The sequence below is a fragment of the Phlebotomus papatasi genome, chromosome 1 (assembly GCF_024763615.1).
Source record: "Phlebotomus papatasi isolate M1 chromosome 1, Ppap_2.1, whole genome shotgun sequence".
In the NCBI taxonomy this organism is placed as follows: Eukaryota; Metazoa; Arthropoda; class Insecta; order Diptera; family Psychodidae; genus Phlebotomus; species Phlebotomus papatasi.
This window is the reverse complement of record NC_077222.1, coordinates 55705198-55729727: the sequence shown is the minus strand read 5'-3', so window position 1 is coordinate 55729727 and position 24530 is coordinate 55705198. Positions and strand designations below refer to the sequence as shown.

Sequence of the window (24530 nt, the reverse complement as noted above, 5' to 3'; positions counted from 1 at the left end):
TTTGTATATTTATTGAATTTTCATCTAACTATTCTTTACTTATTTGGTAGTGCACCAAGTTATTCTTATATTAGTAATCTTATAGAATACTGCGACATTATATTGGACGAAGAAAGCTGGTATTGCAAATTACATCTCATGCTTTATTTTACTGCTTGAAGTCAAAGAGAAAGAGAGTAGTATATATTTTTATTTAATACGATTAAAAAGCTCTGGGCCTGTATCCCAGAAATAGAAAAGTTTAATTTTGTAAATAGTATAAGTAAATTATATAAGTAAATAAGTAAGTAATAAAATGTAATAAGTAAAAGATGTCAACTTTTTGTATAGAATTTGTTAATTCTTGATTCTAGAAAATTTTCAAAATTGTTAGAATCTATAGAACCTATTGAATTTTCCTAAGTAACGGATACGTAATATTGAGGATACGGTCCCCTTTGATGAAGTATTTCTTAACCGATTGGGATTAATTTAATAGTCGTTCAATTTCCGAATAAGTGTAAATCGGTTCCTACAGTTTATAAACTTACGATTATTTTTTTTATCCTTACTTCAAATATAATTAGGGGACGTGGAGCACCTTTGAAATACGGTTTTTATCTCTTCTTTTTAAATGGTTAAATGAAACTCAACCCCTTCTGATATAATTTATTATATAATCACATGATAAGACTCAGTTCTATTTAAAAATACGAGAGAAATACGAATTGCCTCATTTCCCTCTATTAAGGATTTTGGAAACTTTTAAGATGAATAATGTATTGGATGAAAACCCTTGTTAACCGGTCTTGACGCATAAAGATATCTTGGACGCATAAATATTGAGCGATAAATAATTTTATTCATCAAAAAATATTGCGAAATCAATTCTTAGGATATAGCAACAAAATTGCAAGTTGGTTAAGAAAAATTTATCATACAGTTTTTTGCTCACCGTTTATCGCATTTTTGTTTTATTTCATCAACTTTCTTATATTATTTTCACCTAGTGCTACCGAGTATGAGATAAGGTAATACGGTAATCGAGAATTTGCGTAAGAATTGCAATGAAAATGCGTAAATTAACGAAATACGGTGAGCATACTGCCAATGTGATTCTGCCCTAAATATATCTGCTAGATAAAATGAATGCCGATTTTTTACGCATTGTTAAGTCATTCATTGTCATATTCTTAAAAGAATGTGCCTGTTGCAAGTATCTATATTAGTCCCGGGATTATGCATATTTTCAGGACCGAAATTTGCATACCTTCAAGAAATATCTTTCGAATAAGTTACAGAAACTCCGTAAAATATATAAAAATTTGGCGCCAATTCCTCGGACTAAGCGCCAACGGTTTATAAGAAGTTGAATTCAGATGTACAGCCTGAAAAAATGCATACATTTAGTGGTACTTCGAAAATGATTTCACAAATTATCTCCTAGTGGTAGGCAAAGATGCATAGATTAGTTTGCATAATCCCATTGCTGCATAGTTCTGATATTCATAATCCCGGGACCCCCTGTAAAGGGAACGATAAATTTTAATGTTATGACCGTCTTGTTATTCAATTTTAAATGTACTGTACGGACATTTTTGTCTTGAATCTTCTTTTTCCTTTCGAAATGCCCGTAAATCGTATAATCCACTAAAAAGTTCGTAAAAGTAATGTCCTTTTTTTCCAAACATTGCCCGTAACATAAGCATTAGACAAACATATTTTGTTCTCTTACAAACATTTGTTCGTATATTTTTATTTGTCTGACAAAGTTTTACGAACAAGTGACAAAATTTTACGAACATTTTATGTGTGTTTACGAATATTTACGAACAAATCCCTCCTTGGAAATTACAAGGGGCCAACTCAATCTGAGCTATTTTCCAGGAGACAGCATGAAAGATTCAACTTTGTATAAATAATTATCTCAATTAAGTATGTTAATAAAAACAATTTAATTCTTTTCTATTTGTATGAGCATTATCATAAGCACCGAAACATACATATTTTTACCTTTCAAAATATGTTTTTTTATGAGTTAGCTCTTTGTCATTCTAAATGATGCACAAATTTTCATTAAATTAGAATGACACGGGATCAACTTGCTTGAGTTAGTCCCTTGTTTTACAAAAATTTTAACGATAAATCTATTTTGTGTCCCGTGACTTCAAACAAAACTGCGCAAGCAATCACAAAGAGTAGAATTTTGAAAAACTTTTCTATAATAACGAAAATTATTGACTCGTATTATCTGAAATTTTAATAAATTCTCTGTCTGGCTGAGTGTATTAAAACCTCAAAATCGCCAAAAAGTGAGTTGGCCCCTTCTAATTTCCAAGGAGCGAAATGTTTATAAAAGAATAAAAAATGCTCGTTAAATGATAATGTTACGAACAATGTTTATAAAAAAAAGTACAAACATTTACGAACTTTTTAGTCGTAATTTAATTTCAATAGAATTTCACTAACATTTACGAACAATTTTACAAAATATTTGTTTTCTGTACAATTACTTTTTATACATTCTTGAAGAAAAGTAGTGAAGGAGGGAAAAGATCAGGTCAAAAGCTATGTTCCTACCGTTCCCACTGACCAAATTTGTAGTATTTTTTTTTACTGCTCGAACTTCACGGACAGAGCAGTATATTATAATTCCTCGATATTGAGTTATTTATATATATTTCGACTTCTTACCCCCCAAATTATTTTCGTATAATTTGGGAAATCTGAAGATTCGAGTTTTTTTATTTCACGCTGTTTGTCCGTCTGTCCGTCTGTGCATCCGGCTGTCATCAGCTCTAGAGGTCAAACGGTTAGAGATAAAGACTTGGGACCTTCACGGGACCATAAGTCGACCCAAGAATCGTTATCATGCCCCTCATTTTCCCCCTACCCCTCTCCTTCCCCTCCAAAACCATGTTTTTTGGGATTGCTCGAAAACACGTCGTGCGATTTTTTTCATTTTTGGATATGTTTTAGAGAATATACCGTTGAATTATTCCTAATAACGGTTTTTCAAAGTCAAAAATTAAAAAGACACTAGAGAGCGCATTTATCAAGCAAATGGGGTCATGTTTTGGCTCGTTCTTAGCAACAAAAGTTCCGTGTTTGAACACCGTTCAGCAAACGCGTTCGGAACAGGGTCGGTCCAATATAAATCCTTACGGGCTGGGAAAAAGCGAACGCGGTTGAAGCAATAGTTCACTTTAATGGCTACCACTTTCTGAACATTTGGGAGGCCGCCACAAGTCGAACAGGGAACTCTATCGTTGCTCGGTTGGAAATGTCTTGGAATTTCCGACAAAACTGATCCGGTTCCAAACGGTTTTGAATTGGTAATGAACCGGTTCATAACCGATAAAAAATGTTTATACGAAATTCAATTAAATTACTCTTGAGGTGTATTTTGGGAAATATTTTGAGTGATTTATATGTCGGTTTATATCGGTTGTGTACCGGTAATGAACCGGTTATTTACCGATAAGTAATTTTTGTTCAAATATAATTTTTATTACTCTTCAAACTATTTTGTGGAATCTATTGAGTGATTTATGAATCCGTTTAAATCGGTTGTGTATCGGTAAATGGTAAATGATGCGAAAGTACTTTTGCGGTATACCATCTAAGTCACGAGTTCGAGCATTTCGCAAAGCCTGGGACGCTTTGCCACCCCTTTTTATCTCAGTTGAAAAGTCTTATAAAAATGAACTTTTTAGTATATCATAACTTGGTTAAATAAACAGTGGTGGCGGTAAAATCGACAATACGTCATAATCCCAAATCTGTCTAACTTTTCCCGCGTATATTTTCTGCTTGGCCAGAAATTTTAACAATTTGTTATGGAGCTTTACATGTTCAGTATAGTGTACATGTAATTAGATTTTGCAATGAAATCTATATGATTTCTAATGTGTAATTAATTGTTTTTGTCGAGTTACATCAAACTGCACTATAATGACAATAATTTCACCTTTCTGCTGAGTGTTTCGGTACACCTACACACAAAAAGTGAATCATGAAATTCATTTTAATTCAATGTTTTTTTTTCCAAAACAAGTCTGTAACTGCAAATTACACTCATCTCTGTCTGTAGTGGCTTTGAGGAAAATCTATCGAAAAAAAAATAATTTATAGTTTTTGAAGGCCAAAAATTCGATTCAATCAATTAACTTGTAAAATATTTTATGATAAAATCTCATTACGTAATGGTTTTGCAGAAGAATAATTCTCATTCATTGTAGATATATATGCGCCTTTGCGCCACAAAAAAAAATGATAATGTCCGTGAAATCCCCCGCTTTGTAATTGAGAGATATGACAAAAATTGCGGAAGAAATATCTTTGTGTTTAAAAATTGTTGATGTTTTGTTGGGAGGGCAAAAATGTTATAGTAAAGGCAAATGGAAGAAAAAAATTAGTGAAATATGGATTTTATTTTATAGTTGATATATGCATGAAAGTAAAAATAATGAATATCTCTCACTGTTTCGATATATTAATCCCCTTTATATTTTTTTCATTTTTGTTTTTTTTTTTTTTTGGTGGGCAATAATACGAGTTTTAATGAAAATCCTTTCAAAAGCACATTAATTCGTCAATACGACTTTCTATTTTTTTTTCTTGTCCAAGTAACACTATTTTTAACATGATGTTATATGGTTATTTTTCTTTCTTTTCTTTCCATTAGGAATCTATTTACGAGTTAATTGTATGATAGTTTTAACAGAAAACTGAAAGTCAATTGGAAGAGTGCAAGACCGAAGACATCATGGATAACGATAATGCAAAGTTAGCCGCAGAAATGTTTGATCATTTCTGCGGTGTTACAACGATGCGACAAATTATGGGACTCCATCGAAATATGTTGGATGCTGTTGGACTGAGACCCGGACCTCTCAATGACTTTTACCCCAAACTCAAGGCTAAGATACGCAATTGGAAGGCACAGGCTCTATGGAAGAAATTTGATGCTCGTGCTGCACATCGGGTTTACAACAAAGGTACAGCATGCAGTGGAATTAGGGTACTGGTGATTGGGGCGGGTCCCTGTGGTCTCCGGACGGCAATTGAGGCCCAATTGTTGGGAGCCAAAGTGGTGAGTTTGAATTTTTTTTTTATAAAGTTCTCGTTAGGCGCCTCGCTTTCATTTTCTTATGCGTCTCATTGACGTGTTAGAAGAATTTGCTAAGTCTGCCAATTGCATAACTTGGCAAAAAATCACAGTAAATTGTGTGATAATTGGATCTCTCTAAAAATATATCAATAGTATTCTTCTTTCAATATGTAACGCAGCAAGTAGTTTGCAATGTGTACAGAAATTTGATATTTATCTCTTCCTCTTGTTAGTTTCGCAATACTCTCTTGAACTTTAAAAAGTTTTTTTTTTATGTGATAAAACACTTTAATATCAAATGATAAAAGTTTCTTGAAGATATAAAATAAGACATTTTGTGCAAAGAATTTTGCTTTAAGAGGCCAATTAGAGTGAATTACCGTAAAATATATCATAAATTCTGACTGTCGAACTGTATTTTAGTCTGTTAGGCGTGTTTTGGTGCATGTGACGTTAAATAAAAACCTGAAGTTATGACCATTTGCAGGTTTTTGTTTCACTTGACCCATGCATAGAAAGATGTATAAATAAATTTTCCGTGATATTGAACTCAATATACCTTTCACTTTTACAACTTTTTCTTGAGGCTATTGTATTTAGGCTATTTTCATTTTTGTCAGAATGATCTCTTCAATATTTTTTTATTAAAGATATAACCCTCGCTGAATCACAATAAACTTATAATTTTTAGACTTTTTGATATTTGTTTCTCTATTTTTAAAAATATTTTTCTCAATTGCGTCGCAATGGGGAAATAATCTAATTGCTTATAACAAAATTGTGATACATTCCAAATACACCTTATTGTCACAAATGGCGCAGTAAGGTGCGTTTAATGGTTGATATCGACAAATTTTGACCAATTTACGTAAATAAAGATGCTCTGTACGTATTCAAAACAATTAATGAGACGATATTTAGAAATTAAAATTCTTTTTTATTAGGGGAAAGTACTCTCCCTTCGAACATTCATGCCTTTGAATAATGTGAATTTTCTTTTAGTTTTTCTAAGAGACTTACACATTTCTATTAAATATTAGTTGGCTTATCATCAATTGTTGCTAATTCCATGATAATTTAGTGTAAATCTCTTACGAAAAACAAAAAAAAATCACATTATTCGAAGGCATGAAGGTTCGAAGGGAGATCACTTTCCCCTATCTGTTTCATATTGAAATTTTTAGAAAATTTGTTTTAATTTTTTTGGGACTACAACACATGCAGCAAGCTAATTTCACGACTTTTATTCAAAAATATCTTAGCTCAGAAATTATTCGAGGTCCTACAAAAAACATCTTAGATTTTGACATCCTTATAATTTGTAATAATTCACAAGAATCGAATTTTTATCGATTCTAAACAGTCCAAAAAAATGTTTTTTTTTCCAGAATACTCATATTTTCCTTTGGATACTCAAAGTCCTAACAGAGGCGAAAGAGTTAAGAGATGTGCTCGGTGTAGTTCAAAGAATTTATTGAAATGGCAATTGAATTTAGATCAATCTTTGAAACTTCTTACAGAATGTGATTGTTAACAGCAAATATGTCACATTTAAAATAAAAAAAAAAGTATTATGCTATAAAAGAGTTAAATAATTTTTAATAAAAGCTCTTTCAGTTTAATTTATTTAGGAACTGTTTAAATGAGTCATAAAAAAGTAAAATTGCAGCAGAAAATCAAATTTGATTAGTATTGACGGTGATGCACCTTTTCATTTTAGTAAAGTTCGATCAATCAGATATATTTGTCTCTTTCTGTCAAACAAAATTTAATTTGAAATTTAGTTTGAAATTTCAATTTTAATTTCAAAATTTAATTTCAATAATTTATAATTTCGTTTGACAAAAAGAATTTTTATTAAGATTTCAATTTCGTGTGATAGAAAAAGACATAGGTATATATCTTATTTCAGTTTGTAAGAGTAAGAGGAATAAGAGTTTAAAAATTGCAATCAATCAAATTTAACTAAATTGAAAAGATGTGCAAGTGCCATATACTTTTTAATTGAGAACTTTAAAAGCGGTGAATTTTTAGGATGAGTTTTTACGAAAGGAAAATAAGATGCTTTTCATTTTATCTGCAATTATCTTCATGGTAATGTCTCCAGTACAAAGAAAGTTTCATTAAACTAAAATTTACATGCCTTTCTTTTTCAAACGTTTTGTATAGGGTAGAGTAAGCCCTTTTCGCCACCTTAAGGTTTTGTACCCTTGTAATTCTTACAATTTTTGTCGAAATAAAAAGAAATTTTCTATACAAGTGCTTTGAAGCATTGTCTCTCTAATGAACCAGGAGACTTTCCGGGAATTTTTAGGCATCTAGTTGAAAAAATACATTTCCTGCGACAATGCATGTTTCAGTACTTTTCGCCACTTTGTAAACACTTTTTCGCCACCGTGTAAGCACTTTTTCGCCACTTGTTTTTAATTGATTTTTAAGAAACAGCAGCTTTCGAAAACCCCCAAGAGTACACGGCACAGTACTTTTCTTATTTAACACCTATATTAGACAATTATTAGAGTATTTCGAATGATTTTTTGCACATTTTTTGTTTGCGACAAAAATCAATTGACAATTACGTCTGTTTGAACTAAATTTCGCAAGGTGCGTCACTTGTAAAATGCTTGGAAAAATGAGTGGCGAAAAGTATTTACACAACCGAAAAAAGTAAGCCCTATTTCACCACATCCGTATTTCTTTACTTTTTGGAAAACATTATTAAAAAATTATATTAGAACAAAGCTTAGTTAATAACAAAGTGACTTTCAGTGAAAAAATATCAAATACTGTACCGTCGTTGCGGGTGACTTTGCACTCGGGGGGTGACTTTGCACTCTGCTGTTCGTGAGACTTTGAACAATTCTAGCTCTTATTGATAGTCTTCGCCGATCCGGTCTACCATGTCAAAGTATATAGGGATATGTTAAGTACCAAGTAAGGTACAATGATCCTCAAAAGGATTCTTGTGGTTTCAGTAATAGTCAATGAAATACTAATATAGGTATTTTGTCAAAAAACGGCTCCGTGAAAAAGTTATCTGAAGGTGCAATTTTAAAATCGATTTCAGAGTAGTAAATTGCCCAAATCTATTCTAAATTTATCTGGCTAGAATAATCCACTTCGATTTTGTTGATTATTTTTATTAAAATATTTTTTTTCCCTATTATCTTTCTAAGAACGCATGATTTATGTTATAAAATTGCATGTAATGGTCTTTCTAAAGCTTTATTATAAAAGTATTTGGCTACAAATTATCCAATTTTTTGATAATTTAAGATAAAGTGACCGAGATCTACAATATGGTGTGGTCGCCATCTTGGTTTGACGTTTCTGTCCGCCATTTTGAATAACTGTCAAAACTTAAAACTGGTCCGATTGAGCTGAAATTTTAGTATGTTCTAGCTGATGTCAAAACCTTTTCAAAACATATATAACATCCGACCTAGGTCAAGCGATTGCCTGGATACAGGAGCTCCAAGTTCAAAATTTTGACATTTTCATGAATACAGAACTACGGAGAGCTTCTTTTATCGAAATCATTACAAAAAAGGCAGTACTATCTTTAGGCGATGAGATCTAAATAACAAACAAAAAGAAAAGTAATATTTTTCTTTATAACAGCATATTATTTGAAGATCTGAAAAACTGTTTTTGCAAAAATGAAAAAATAAAAAAATTAATAAATACACTTTTCATTTATTTTTTTTAATTATGTAAGAGTAAATAAATATATAAAATAAAGCCTCAACCATTTTTAATGGTTACTGAGGCATTTCATTTAGATTTTAAAATTCAGGATTAGAAAATAAAGATCGCCAAAATATGAATATTTCAAATTTTTAAACTTTGAGCCTCTGTATCAAGGTAAATACTTGACGTAGACCGGAACATAGATACGTTCTGAAAAGGTCTTGATATCAGCTACAACATACTAAAATTTCAACCCAATCGAACCTGTTTTAGATTTTGACAGTTATTCAAAATGGCGGACAGAAACGTCAAATCAAGATGGCGATCATGTCATCTTGTAGATCTCGTGCATATTACCCTTAGATGTGAAGATATTCATTGTCGTTTATTATCAGAAATTGTTGATTTTTTAGTATTTATTAAAAAGTGCAAAGTCACCCGCACCTTATCCCCAGTGCAAGCCTTTTTTCATGATTTTTTTAAACATAGTAAAATTTTATGAAATTAATGCTAGTGGCATAAAATCCATTCATTAACAACTGAATACAAATAATTTTACTCAAAAACCCCCCTCCCTTCACTTTAACTATCCACTTTTAGAGAGCAAAGTTGAAAAATAGCGAAAAAACGTGCAAAGTCACCCGCAACGACGGTACTGCAAAAACATAAAATATTGCAAGACAGTTTGTCTGAGCGTTGACAAGTTTATTAAGAACTCCATATTTTTTTGGTGACTGTTCACCTTGTCGACAATTTCTTCAATTAACTTGCAAATAATCTAGTCGGTGGAGCACCAGTTATGGTTTTCTGATCCGTTGGACTAGAGGTTACAAAATAATAGTCATTTCGTAGTTCCATGAGCTCATAATTCCCTGAAAAAGTGATTTTATTTGTAGGTGGCGAAAAAGTACTGACTCTACCCTATGTATGTTTCACTCTTTCGTATACTTCTTTTAAACATCACCACGAATTTAGTGTTAATGGCTCTGGTACATCTTTTAGATCAGGGAAATTTCATAAGATCAAAATTCACATCCCTTTCTTTCTCTTTTTTTTCATTTGTATATCTCACTCTTTCGCACTCCAAATTCGATTGAACTAAATTGAATTTATTATGATGTTTTAAAGAAGAAGAAGAAGAAGAAGAGTGGAAAAGAATGAGATAGATGTGTGGAAAGCATGTGAGAAGGAAAGGGATTCGAATTTCGACTTCATGAAATTTTCCCGATCTAAAAGATGTGCCGGAGCCAAAAAATTCAATATTCGACTGACTAAGTAATTTTTTTATTAATTGTATTTAATTTTATACTGACCGAATTTAAGGGAGTTTCCCTAATTGGAAGGGAAGGCTAAAATGAGCTGTTTTTTCGTGTTTTTTTTTTTTTTTTGGAATACAAAGAACCGACCAATTTTCCTCAAATCATACAACTTTGTGCCACTTTTTCAAGTTTTTCTTGAATATTTTCCAAATTAGTTGAGATATTTGAATGAGACTTTTATCTAAGATAATAACACATCTCTAGAATATAGCCTCATGGTAGAAAAAATCCAGGTATCTTTGGACAAGGAGGAAAATTTCTTGTATGTGACACAAAGTTGTAAAAAAAATTTGTGCACCTTTTTGCCACCCTCTTTTTATCAATAAACTTGATGTTGAACTTGTCCAATCTCACAATTTTGGCTTCAAATCATCGTGAAATCGTAACTTTTTTCAGGGTTTTTTGAAAACCATGATTTTTTTAGAATTAAATTTAGAATGAATGAAATGAATTCTGTGAAAGATAGAAAAATAGGTTTATAACAATTCTTTTTGTTCAAGTAGGATACAATTTAATTCTGAATAGAATATGATTCGTTTTAATCGGTCAATAACTTTCTACTCATTTGTTTTTAGCCATTTATATTCCTCTTAATTTTTTTTAAAACATGCGCTGTTCATGTAAATATCTCTATTACTTAGCAGTAATTAAATATAAAAATTTAAATAAAATCTAAATAAAAGAATTCAAATATTTTAATATGAATTTAGCATTTATTGAAGTTTCTATACGAAAAATTAAAGAGAAGTTATAGAATCAAATCATAAAATTTCCGTGGTCCAAGCAACAATGAATTTTCTAATGTTCGATCTTTTCTTCAAATTTTCATAAAAATTATGATTTGTTTGCATTTTACTTTATAAGATCCGAGAAAAAGTGTAATTTTGAAATATTTTACAGCTATGAATACTTTCAAAGTTTAGCCTCAGACAACGCGACAATATACTAAAATATTTTTGAATATTTGTTTGCATTTAGATAATGGTTTACGATGAGAAAAAGCATTTAAAAGCATGTAAAAATCATTTTCTTTACGCTTTGAGAAATTGATGAAATCTTACGATAAATTCACGGAAATATTTTGAAAAATTTATGAGTTTCGTATGTTCGTATTACAGAGTTGGATAATTTTACAATTAGAGTGGTGGCATTACTTGTGGCCTGTTTTTACTTATGGCTTTATTGCAATTTTTGTCAGAAAATGATTCCAAAAACTAAAAAAAAATGTAAAATGTAAAAATCATAAAACATAAAATATTTTTAAATTTGGGATCTTTCAAAATCATTTTGTGACATTGTAGTGTTTTCTGCAAGGAGGCCATAAGTAAAGACAAATGCCACAAGAAATGCCGCCACCCTACCTTTTTAATCTAATAATTGCAAAATTTCTTTAATACAAATCTTTTTTTTTAATAGATTGATTATTGACCTAAAAAATTGATTGAGGGTTTAATACTTTCCAGATGAGATTCTCTAGTAGCTTTACTATCAATTAACTCTAGAAATTATTATATTAATCCGATAAAAATCTCATGTTTCGGATATCATTTTTCAATCAAGAACAATCCTATATAAGTATACTTGAAGATTGCTTTTTAATTGATTTTATTTGTATTATACTGTGACAATTTATCTACTGGCAAATGAATAGCACTTTTCTTCGGTCTAATTGACTCTGTGATGGCTATAATGCCTTGAATTTGTTTTTTTTTCTTCTTCTTTGCCCTCGGTAGGTGGTTGTGGAGAAACGCGACAGAATATCGCGCAACAATGTGCTTCATTTGTGGCCTTTTGTCATAACGGACTTGAGAAATTTGGGCGCTAAAAAGTTCTACGGAAAATTCTGTGCTGGATCCATTGATCACATCTCCATCAGGCAACTGCAGTGTATTCTACTCAAAGTTGCTCTTCTGCTGGGCGTTGAAGTGCACGAAGGAGTGTCTTTTGTCAATCTAATCGAGCCAAAAGATGGTATGATAGGGCTGTGGGAGGGTTTTTTTTTCTCTCTCGTTGTTGATGTTGTCACAATCAGATAATTAGAATGGAATGTTTTGTGTATTATACCCTTAAAGGCTGTGGTTGGCGCGCCCAAGTAAGTCCAGAGGATCATGCTGTCTCACATTATGAATTTGATGCACTTATTGGTGCTGATGGCAAACGAAATACACTAGAGGGTTTTGTGCGGAAGGAGTTTCGTGGTAAATTAGCAATTGCTATTACGGCAAATTTCATCAATAAGCGAACAGAAGCAGAAGCTAAGGTAAGAAGAAAATTGTTAAATGATGAGTTTTTATGCCCTAGACACACTTACGACTTAAATCTAGAGACGGATTAATGTAATTATCAGAATAATGATCAGATTACATTTCCCACAGTTTCTGGCTAATCCATCTCTCAATTTTAGCCGAGAAACGGATTAGTTAGTGTTACAATTCCGTTAAGTCGTCTCTTGGCTTAAGTCGTAAGTGAATCTAGGGCATTACTTTCCTTATAGTTTTTTATATATCTCCGTTATTTTGCAAAAAGGTAGAATTTCATCTTCACTTCTCTGAATAATTTTAAGTCACGCCTATTTTAGGAAGTATTACTGACTAAAGTTGAGATTTTTGTATTAAGAATATTTATAATTATAATACACTTTTGCATTTTTGGGCGGCAAATAATCCCTCGACGTTTAAATCTGAGGAATTATAAAAAAAGTACACCCTCAGAAAATTAGGCCACGCCCCTTTTTCCTCATAACAATCATAATTTCGTAGAATTTTACAATTCAATTATTTTTTTCTTTAAAAGTAAATAAAGTCTTAATGTTTGGCCGTTTTCCTTTAGATTTGTTTTCAGGATGGAGACCTAACGGTTAAAAATATTGCTTTCAGGTTTTTGCTGAACCGCTATGCAATACATTGGTATATTTCATACGTTTTTATTCAACACTTTCTTCAAAAAAATAAAATGAAAACAAATTTTCCGATTTTGTTACTTACTTGCATTAATATTTTTCAAGGTGTTTTTCAAGGTAATCAAACGCGCAATCTCCTCTAAAATGTGTACTTTCTACTAAGATTTTATCAAGTTTGGATTAATTTTAAGGTCCTAAAATTCAAAATTAAGAATGTTACTTCCAATGATGAACCGATCATTTAACTTTTAGTGAAATTTATCAAATTGTATTTACTTTGATGCTATTTTAAGACAGGTTTTGAACTGATTCATCAACCGATTTTCTTTAATTAAACTAAATCCTTTAGTACACAGAAAAAAATATTTTCTAAAATTGTTCGTAAATGTTTGTGAAATCCTATCCTATCCTATCCTAACCCACAAACAAGTTCATAAAATTTTGTATTTTTTTCACAAACATTGTTCGTAAAATGATCATTCGACGAACATTTTTTGTACTCTGAAAAAAAAATGTCTTGTTAAACAAACAAATGGATTTTGTTGAAATTTTGTCAAAAGGATGTTATTTACCAATTTAACAAAACTTTTTCTTGCATTTCATTTGGAAAAACACCTTTTTGACAAACTTTTAACAAGATCCAGTTGGCCGCTGATTTGACAAAACTTTTCCATATTCTGTATGGAAGAACATCCTTTTTACAAACTTGTCTTGTTAATTTGACAAAACATTTTTTTGCAACAACACAAAAAAAATTTTCGTAAAATTTTGTCATTTGTTCGTATTTGTTCGTAAATTTTATTTTGTCTGGCAAAGATTTACGAACAAATACGAACAAATGACAAAATTTTACGAACATTTTTTCGTGTGTTTACGAACATTTACGAACAAATGTTTGTAAAAGTACAAAAAATGTTCGTCAAATGATCGTTTTACGAACAATGTATGTGAAAAAAGTACAAAATTTTACGAACTTGTTTGTGGGTTATATGATTCACGAGCATTTCGTAACTCCTCCATAGGATTTCACAAACATTTACGAACAATTCTACAAAATATTTTTTTCTGTGTACGATGGATAAAAATTGTAGTTTGGGCCGGAAACAATATTTTATTAATGAATAGGCATAGCTTTCAATGGTACGAGGTTTAATTTCTGTCGCTCTTATTTGCGTTACTTCCACACAGAAAAAAATGTTTCGTAAAATTGTTCGTAAATGTTTGTGAATACGAAATGTTCGTAAATCGTATAATCCACTACAAAGTTTGTAGAAATTTGTACTTTTTTCACAAACATTGTTCGTAACATGATCACTTGAAAAATTTTTTTTCTTTTACAAACATTTGTTCATAAATGTTCGTAAACATACAGAAAAAAATGTTTGTGAAATTTTGTCATTTGTTCGTAAAGTTTTGTCAGACAAACAAAAATGTACGAACCAATATTTGTTAGAGAAAAAGATATGCTCGTCAAGTGATCATGTTACGAACAATGTTTGTGAAAAAAAGTACAAACATTTACAAACTTATTTGTTTGTGTTATTTTCTACGAGGAATTCACAAACTTTTACGAACAATTTTACATTTTTTTTCTATGAAATGTTTGTCCTTTTATTCGCTATACTTCCGTTGCGTTGATCGAAATAATGGGACTGATTTTTTTGGGATATATTCGTAAATCTCTTCCTTCTAATGCCCAACGCACAATAACTTTTGTTTATTAAACATGTTTTTGAGATTTCAATGAGAGTGAGTGGGATCTATATCTAGACATCTCGCTCATTCTCATGGAAAATATTGAAAACTTGTTTACAAACAAAAGTTATTGTCTGCTGGTCATAAAACATAAGAAAATAATATACATATAATATAATCCTAAAAGGGGCGTGACCTAAAAATATTTAAGTAGGTGAATTTCTATCTATCTGCAAGATAAAAATTTAAAATAAAACAAAGAAGTCTTGAAAATCAAAATGGACTTCTTTTATTTGAGGGTTTATTTGTGTGATTTTCAGGTTGAAGAAATCAGTGGTGTGGCCTTTATATTCAATCAATCCTTCTTTAAGGAATTGTACTATCGAACTGGTATTGATTTGGAAAATATTGTTTACTATAAAGATGAAACGCACTATTTTGTAATGACGGCCAAGAAAATGAGTCTCATTGACAAGGGTGTTATAATTCAGGATTCAGCTGATCCAGCTGAACTTCTATCCCCGTCAAATGTTAACACAGATAAGTTGCTAGATTATGCAAGGGAAGCAGCTGAATTTTCGACAAAGTACCAAATGCCTAATTTGGAATTTGCTGTGAATCACTATGGAAAGCCCGATGTGGCTATGTTTGATTTCACATCAATGTTCCAAGCTGAGAATTCTAGTCGGATTTCGGTGCGAAAGAACTATCGGCTGTTGCAGTGTCTTGTGGGTGATAGTCTTCTTGAGCCATTTTGGCCTACAGGATCGGGCTGTGCACGTGGCTTTCTATCTAGTATGGATGCAGCCTATGCTATAAAATTATTTGCAAATCCACGAAATAGTTGTCTGGCTGTTTTGGCCCAGAGAGAAAGTCTCTACAGGTTACTGGGTCAGACAACTCCTGAGAACTTAAATAGAGACATTATGGCCTATACATTGGATCCATCTACAAGGTATCCAAATTTAAATAAAACCCTGGTTCAAGTGCAGCAAGTTGAAATGCTCCTGGATGCTGATGATACGGCTATCTATCAGCAGACTTTCATGGATACAAATGCCATTTCAACTGTACCAGATGCTCCAGTTCGGAGAAAGAGAAGAACTGGTGATACTACTCCATTGGGAATGGTATTGCTGCGCTGGATAAAGTCTCAGTTAAAAGCATATGAATTTTCCAATAATTTAACGGATGTTGCGCAGTGTTTCACTCATGGAAAAGTCCTATGTGCTCTAATCCATCGATATCGTCCAGATTTGGTTGATTTTGCCTCACTGGGTGACATTCCGGCTGAACAGTGCAATGCAAAGGCCTTCGATATTTTGGAGAATGATTTGGGAATACCTCGTGTCATGCAACCCAGTGATTCTGTCAATATTGATCAGATTGAGTCAAAGACATGGCTCAATTATCTGGAACAAATTTGTGAGCTGTTTCGCGGAGAAATTCCCCATGTTAAACATCCGAAATTGGTAAGTGAAAAAATATTAAATATTGATTTTTTAGTCAGAAATAAGCGCAAAATTCTGGGGAAAAAACTTAATGCTGATATTCATTACGACAAATTGCACAATGTATCGCACTTTTGCAATGCAACTGGCAAAAATTTAGAGATTTTTAAAAAATAAATTTCTTTCTTCATCCTTGAAAGTTTGAACAAAACTTAAGAACAATCTTCTGTGTGTTATGAACATTTGCAAACAAATGTTTGTAAATGATTGAAAATGCTCATTAATTGTCCATTTTGCGAACAATGTTTGTGACAAAATTTTACAAACTTGTTTAGATTATACACAGAAAAAAATATTTTGTAAAATTGTTCGTAAATGTTTGTGAAATTCTACTGGGAACTTACTAAATGGTCGCAAATTGTATAACCTACAAAAAATTTGTAAAAGTTTATACTTTTTTTCACAAATATTGTTCGTTACTTGAGCACTTTACGAGCATTTTTTGTTCCTTTACAAACACTTGTTCGTATATTTTTGTGTGTCTGACAAAACTATACGAACAAATGACAAAATTTTACGAACATTCTTTTGAGTGTTTACGAACAGTTACGATCAAAAAAAATATTGTGTTCATAATGTTCGTAAAAAAAACAAAAAGAGTGTTTGTGAAGTGATGATATTACGAACAATATGAAAAACCACAAACTTTTATTTGTTGATTTTATTAATACTTATTGATCAATCTAATTGCTTTTGTAAGGTCTACCTGTAAATGATTCATTATATCTAATTTAGTGATTATTTTGGAATATGCGTTGCTTAACTGCGCAAAATATTCAAAAAAATATTAGGTAGATACCCTGTCTCCCTATAACATTTTGAGTGTTAATATTTACTCCGCCCACCAAACTAATCCACGCCCTCTTTCGAAAGAAGCTAATTTTTAATCAATTTTTGATACCTTGTCTTGTAATATTACACAGTAAAAACTCTTGGACACTGACCAAAATATTGGAACAAGTTTTCCTTGGAACAAATTTTTTTTACAAATTTTTTTTAAAGTTTTTTTTACAGTTTTGCTATGAAATATAGTTACAATTTTATTAGAGTCTTCTTTTGGAATCATTTTGATACGGTGGAATTTCTACAAGTTTGGAATAGAATATGTCGCACTAGGCTGTTTTGTTCCCAGTGTCAGGGACAAATTGGTACATTTTTTTATAACAATATTATTCCTACATCTGTAACATATTTGTTCCAAAAATTTTCAGTGTCCGTGGACGAGGTAATTTTTGGAACAAAATTGTTACTCATATGGGGAATCTTTTTGTTCCTATTGTCGGGAACAAATTCGTGTAAGTGATTTAGTCTTACAGCTAAAGCTTATACTTCAGTCGAGATGGATTTCGGTGACGAAAGATCATAAGGAACATCAAATAAAAAGCAACTTAAGAGTGTTTTATTCAGACGCGTGCATGACGAAATCATATGCGAGTTCTGGCAGCAGGAGGGGCAGGGAATCTCGAACTAAAAAAGTGAAACCATGTAGCACGAAAACTACCACAGATTTGTCGTCCTCCTCGCTTCGTTGGTGACGGGCGACTGAGTGTAAGACGAGGGATGAAATTGAATTGAATTGAGGGATACGATTTTATACTAGATGAGCTATTTTTTGAAACAAATTCGTTACTAATATTGTGTATCTTTTTGTTTCTCCTAGAAGGCATAAATTTATTCCAAAAATTTTCGGTGTCCGTGGACGAGCTAATTTTTGGAACAAATATGTGCCGAAATTTTTTACCGTGTAGATCAAGTAAAATGTTCTGAGGCCTTTTAAGTTTTATTTTGAAGACGAAATTAGCATAGTTGCGATGATCTGAATCAAATCAAATATGCAAATTGGAAAGGTGATAATCACTTGGTGTCAGGTCATGGCTATACGGCAGATGGGATAGAACTTCCTATCCAAGCTCTCAGAGTTTCTGGAGCTTCATTAAAGATAAGTACGGCCTGGCGTTATCTTGGTGGCACACAACTCCCTTCCTATTGGCCAATTCTGGGCGTTTCTGGTAGTTCATCTGCTTCAATATGGTCCGTTATTGATAACACTGTGCAACGATGATTTTGTCCCTAGGTTCTCATGCTATTTTTTCTATTACTAGGGTCAAATGATTTACGAAAATACATATCATTTTGATTTCATTTGGATTTTGCGCCTGGAATCTAGGCAAAATCGTTTTTGCCGTTTTTTGATACTTGGGTTCCTATATCTCCGATTCTGCTGCACGGATTTATTTCTCACGATGGAATAATTTGGTCTCCTTTACATGCCCGATAAATCCTCTGAACAGATGAAGTTCGTACAACTGACACCAGGGGCGCTGGTGTCAGTTAAATTTATGAGGAAAAAGGTTAATCGCACCCTCTTTTTTTCTCAGTGTAGGCACAAAATGTAAGTTTTTAGAACCAGTAATTTCTTAAAATTGGAGGATCCCGGAAAGTTTCCAGATTTATATGTCTAAATTTTAAATCAATGTTTAAATTTTAGTGTTTTGCTCCATGCATTATAGTAGAAAAGGGCGTGGCTTATATTTTGTTTGTAATTTTTTAATGTCCCACCTACAAAGTATAGGGCAAATGAATTTCTTGTTTGAAGTTATTCAATTTTGTTATCAAGAATGAAAAATAAATTAAAAAAATATCAATAAATAGCTAACACCTCAAGGAGTGGGCGTTACAAATCCAACATGTGGTGGGCGGAGCTTAATTAACATGTTCAGAGTATCACATTTTATTCATACAAGGTTATAGTTGAAAAGATATACCCTGTTACATTTTGAATTGGAATAGAAAATATTCCCTGATTTTGTTCTATTTTGATTTAATAGGATTTTGCTGAATTGAAAGAGAAGCAGAGGAGTAATATTCCGGACTTTTCCAATTTGGTGAAGTCTTCTGGAAAGAGAAATGTGGTGGAGGCTGAAGCAATCAACCGACGAATTGCGCTTGATGAAGAGCGCAATAAGAATCGATCTCGACGACTGAATTACGAACAGATGCAGGCTGTGCAGGCGTCAGAGGGACCCCGGAGAGCCAAGAAGAGGCGAAGTCATGAGAAATTTCAGAATGTGGTGAGTGTTTCTCTATATATAAATATTTTGTGAGTTCAATTGAAAGATAATTTATTTAGTGGGACTCTAGAAGTATTTGAGGGTGGTGAATTATAAAAGTAAAATAAATAAAAAAAATAGGAGAGGAAATATAATTGACAAACCAAAAACAAAATTTAGGAAGAACAGAAGAAGCGTCTTCAAGAAATACAAAATAATCGAATGGAGCGTCAGAGCAAAAGACGATTGGAACGTGCTCGACAGACTGAAAATTTCTACAAGAGCTTACATATGCTACAATTTAATAGTTTCCTCCGTGATACTGATAGTTCAACGCCATTTGAAGACTACTCACTCTATGTCTATCGCCAACAAGCTCCAGACTTTAATGATCGTGTTAAAGATCTGGAGAGGAAATTGTTATATCCCGTAAGGACAAAAGCAAAAACCAAAGCCTGTGGATTGACAAAGTTTTTTTTTTACAAAAATATTTTCATGTCGTTTATTCCTGTTTTACTGACAGATCCACACATGAATTTTACAGTTGAATGTTATAACTAAAATAATTTCACGTGTTTCACATTTTATATTACTTTTATTATTATACAACATGCATAATTAATAACCATGATTGCTGCTTAGCCAAAAATAAGAGACAGCAAACAATCACAAAAATATTAAGCAATTTGGCTGCTAAAAGTGAAATTTTCTTTGACTAATTTTGTGTAGATTTTTTTTGTTAAATTGAGCATTTCCGGTATTTTCCTAATGAGTTTTTCTCTCAAATGCGTCAATAGGACCGGGAAAGGGGCTTCTACTCAGCTCTCCCAAGGGGAGCACCTGATGAGAAGTTTAGCAATCGCATCAAATCAATGGAATCGAAAATTGTGGGAAAGAATATGGGGATTGGCGATAAGAAACCAAAAGATTTACTTCGTGCCATTGGGAAGATTGAGAGTGATGACTGGAATGTGCGAGAAATTGAGAAGAAAATTGAGCAATCGAAGAAAGCTGAGGTGGGCAAAAGTCGGGAAAAAGTGCCCAAATGGAGTCGGGAGCAATTCCTGGCACGTCAAAGCAAGATGTCCAAGCCGGTTGATCGTCAATCGTCGATTGATGAGAAGTTCAAAGAAATCGACATGACGATAAAGTCACTGGACAAACAGCTGAAAGAGGGACACAATCTGGACAGAGGAGAGCGTGGAAAAAATAAGGTGGCTTCGATTGCTGGGCAATTTGGCAAAAAGACCGATGAAGGTGGAGGAGGACCATCTGGAGAAGAAAAATCTGGTTCCAAGTCCCTGATGAATTCCAAACTAGGATTGGTTTTGACGTCACAGGGAGTATCGGAGATTTGTCACTTCTGCAAGCAGAAGGTTTACCTGATGGAAAAGATTTCGGCTGAGGGATTGGTTCTGCACAGATCCTGCCTCAAGTGTCACCATTGTCATACGAATCTCCGACTGGGTGGATATGCTTTCGATCGCGATAGTCCCGACGGGTTATTCTACTGCAATCAACACTTCAAATTGCCTCCGAAACCATATAAGCCCGTCACAAAGAGGCAGCCTCACTTTCCGGTAAGTTTCCTATTTTCATATTTTTTGATTGATTTTAGCTGTGATTTCTCTTCATAAAATCGAGAAAGAATTAACGTTTCAGTTCAATCAAATAACTTCAGTTTGTTGTCCGCCTTTTGTAATGCCCTATGACTCCGATCCGCGTAGACATCTCGCGTTTTACTTAAAGTAAATTTGTAGATGGAATTTGAACACTTTTTTATGATGAAAAGTTTTGATAGTGGCCCCTGCCATCTTAATACTGGTGACCATTCACATCAAATTAGTAGAAAAGTTTTTTCATATAAGAGATAGAACTTACTGTGAATTATCTCTTTGCATGATTATTATATAGGTGCTTCTTTACCAGTATGCTACCGGTGTAAAATTGATTTGACACTATTCCCGAAAAGGAAAATTGGTTAAGAAGTGCGCATTTTAGAATATTGTCACATTAGCAACAAGGCCACGGACAAATAAAAAAATAGGTACCAATCAATATCTTGATAACCAAAATTTCAAATGGCAAAATCACAAATGGTTCGAATTCCTGGATGAGTCAAAATCCCGAAAACCAAAAATCCGAATGGGCCATATAATCCTGAATGGGTCAAAATTCCGAATGAACCAAAGTACCGAATGGATCAAAATCCTCAAAAAACGGAAATCCTGGAAGCCAAAAATCCCGAGTAGTTCGAAATCCTGAACAGCTAAAATTTCGAATGAGCCGCAAATCCCGAAAACCAAGATTTAAAAGCAAAAAATCCCGAACGCCAAAATCCCGAATAGTTCGAAATTCTTAATATCTAAAATCCCGAATGAGCCAAAATTCCGAAAACCAAAATTCCGAACGCCAAAATTCCGAATAATTCGAAATCCTTAATAGCCAAAGTCCCGAATGAGTCAAAATCCCAAAAAAACAAGATCCCGAAAGCCAAAATTCCGAACGCAAAAATTCCGAGTAGTTCGAAATCCTGAACAGCTAAAATTCCGAATGAGCTAAAATCCCGAATAGTTCGAAATCCTTAATAGCCAAAATCCAGAATGAGCCAAAATCCCGAAAAAACAAGATCCCGAAAGGCAAAATTGCGAACGCCAAAATCCTGTGTAGTTCGAAATCCCAGAGAGCCAAAATCCCGAAAACCAAGTTTTAAAAGCCAAAATTCCGAACGCCAAAATCCCGAATAATTCCAAATCCTTAATAGCCAAAATCTCGAATGAGCCAAAATCCCAAAAAAAAACAAGATCCCGAAAGCCAAAATTCCGAACGCCAAAATCCCGAGTAGTTTGAAATCCTGAACCGCTAAAATTCTAAATGAGCCAAAATCCCGAAAACCAAGTTTTAATAGCCAAAATCCCGAATGAGCCAAAATCCCGAAAGCCAAAATTCCGAATAATTCGAAATCCTTAATAGCCAAAATCGCAAATGAGCCAAAATCCCGAATGATCCAAAATCCCGAAAGCCAAAATTCCGAATAATTCGTAATCCTTAATAGCCAAAATCCCAAATGAGCCAAAATCACGAGAAACCAAGATCCCGAAAGCCAAAATTTTGAACGCCAAAATCCCGAATAATTCGAAATCCTTAATGGCCAAAATCCCGAATGAGCCAAAATCCCAAATGAGCCAAAATCACGAAAAACCAAGATCCCGAAAGCCAAAATTCTGAACGCCAAAATCCCGAATGGTTCGAAATCCAGAATAGCCAAAATCCCGAAAAAACAAAATCTCAATTAGGCCAAAATCTCGAATGAGTCAAAATTTCAAATGGATTAAAATCTCAGAAAACTGAAACCCCAAAAAGGCAAAATACCGCATATAACAATCCTTGAAGGGCTATAATCCCGAAAGCCAAAATCTCAAATTCTTTAAAGTATCATAGCTACTCCTACGATTGCAAGCGCGCTTGCTGGAGGCACAAGGAAATTCTTTGTGTTTTGGTTAATTATCTACACGGATATTGGACCATTAGTGATTTTGGCTCATCTTGATTCTGGCCCATTCGGGATTTTGGCTTTTCGAAATTTTAACTCATGCGGGATTTCGACTACTCTGGATTTTGGCTCTTCGCGATTTACTGTTCGGAATTTTGACTGGCATCGAAAAATAAATATGCGAAAAATTTAAAATAATTTTTTTTGGTACTTTGCTGATTCATTGTCTATAGAAAACAATGTAACATGTCGACCAAATCAAGTGAAAATTGAGCCATTCAGAAAGGTTGACCTCTGGCTATCAAAAATTCGAAATGGCGAATTTTCTGGTCATAGAGTTATTATGGTCGAAATGTTCTAATGCGCTGGCTCCGAAACATATCTAAAAATCAGAAAAATTGCAGGAATCAATTTTGAGAAATACAAAAAATATATAATTCAGAAAGGAAGCGGATGGGAGATCACCGAAAACCAGAAGTCAATATCGTTTACCATTTAAGTTACAAATTGGTAATATGTAGGACAAAAGCGGATAGCGTTCTCTCTTTGAATTCAAGCAGACAAAATAATAAAAATATGACGACTTATAGTAATTATCGGTTTCTGGGTAATCCGTCTCTTAGCTTAAGCCTAGATACGGTTTAGTTAGTGGAAAACTGATGGGAATTTAGTCTAATAATAGTTTTGATTATAATTACGTTAAGCCGTTTCTCGGTTTAAATCGTAAGTATGTCCAGCACATAACAAACAAAGATTAAAGTTCTATTTCAGGTTATTTATAATGACTACCTTGAAAAGACCTGTTTTTTATTTCTCTCATATTTCCTTTTAATATTTGAGACATAAATAAAATTTCTTCTAGTTTTAAGGCCTCTAATCAACACACTAGGACCGATTTAAAAAGAAAATCTTTTTAAAGAAAAAGGATATTCTGCAATTTGAACAAACCGCGTTAGAAACCTCTTCTGTTGAAATAATTATGAATTTGAATTGACTTTCAAATTCAAACCGTATTTAGAATAAAAGAATCACAGCTAATCACAGCTCTGATAAGCTAAAAAGACCTTGTTAATGTTGTTAATAGTCGGTATATTACATAAAAAATTGTTTGTAATTTTTTTTTGAATGTGCAGAAGCACGAGGAAATCTCAGCAAAAACATCCCGAATTTCCCCGGATAAAGCATCTCGTGCGGAAAATATTGTGGCAATGGATTTGCTTGATCGGGGTCAGACACCTGAACGGATTGAATTTGAGAATACCGATGCAATGTCCGATGGTGAACGTTCACTCAATAATATTATCGATGAGAATGAGTGGACAGATAGGAATTTTGGTACGGGAACTGATGAGACAGATTCTGATCTCACCAGTTCAGATTCATCTGATTCAGAGACTGATTCGGATATGTATGAGGAAGCTATGGATTCACCATTGGGAGCTGAAACACTCCAATTGGCCACAGATTGGATTGGAAAGCAGAGGATATGTTCACTGCAGGACAGCGATGGGGATGAATTCTATGATTCCAGTGAGGATGATGATGTTGATACTCAAACTGAGGGAGAGGAATTGGCGAGAGCTCGTGAGATCCGGATGCAGGAGGTGAAACTCATGCCACCCGTTTATCCGGCCACAGACACCGAAACTGAGGTAGGAACTTTTTTTTTCTTCGATTTTATATTACTATAGAGACGCAGCCTTATTTTTGCCAAGTTATTTATTTATTTATTTATTGTTTCTGTGAGAATTTTCTTTGGTGGCTGGGTTAGTTTTGATGAA

General features: G+C 33.1%; 1 protein-coding gene across 8 annotated transcripts in view; it reads left to right on the top strand.

Moving 5' to 3' along the window:
- LOC129807545 (F-actin-monooxygenase Mical) overlaps positions 1-24530 on the top strand; it is a 64956-nt gene that overhangs the window by 5802 nt on the left and 34624 nt on the right. For 5 of the 8 annotated variants that reach the window (XM_055856939.1, XM_055856921.1, XM_055856931.1 and 2 more), the window contains exons 2-9: positions 4667-5074; positions 11835-12072; positions 12174-12361; positions 15016-16167; positions 19035-19277; positions 19437-19685; positions 20054-20836; positions 23883-24401. In XM_055856939.1, coding sequence (XP_055712914.1) covers positions 4748-5074; positions 11835-12072; positions 12174-12361; positions 15016-16167; positions 19035-19277; positions 19437-19685; positions 20054-20836; positions 23883-24401 — 3699 coding nt within the window. In that variant the 5' untranslated portion in view covers positions 4667-4747. The remainder of the gene's footprint in view (positions 1-4666; positions 5075-11834; positions 12073-12173; positions 12362-15015; positions 16168-19034; positions 19278-19436; positions 19686-20053; positions 20837-23882; positions 24402-24530) is intronic. The other 3 variants (XM_055856956.1, XM_055856947.1, XM_055856904.1) reach the window with 1 other exon arrangement.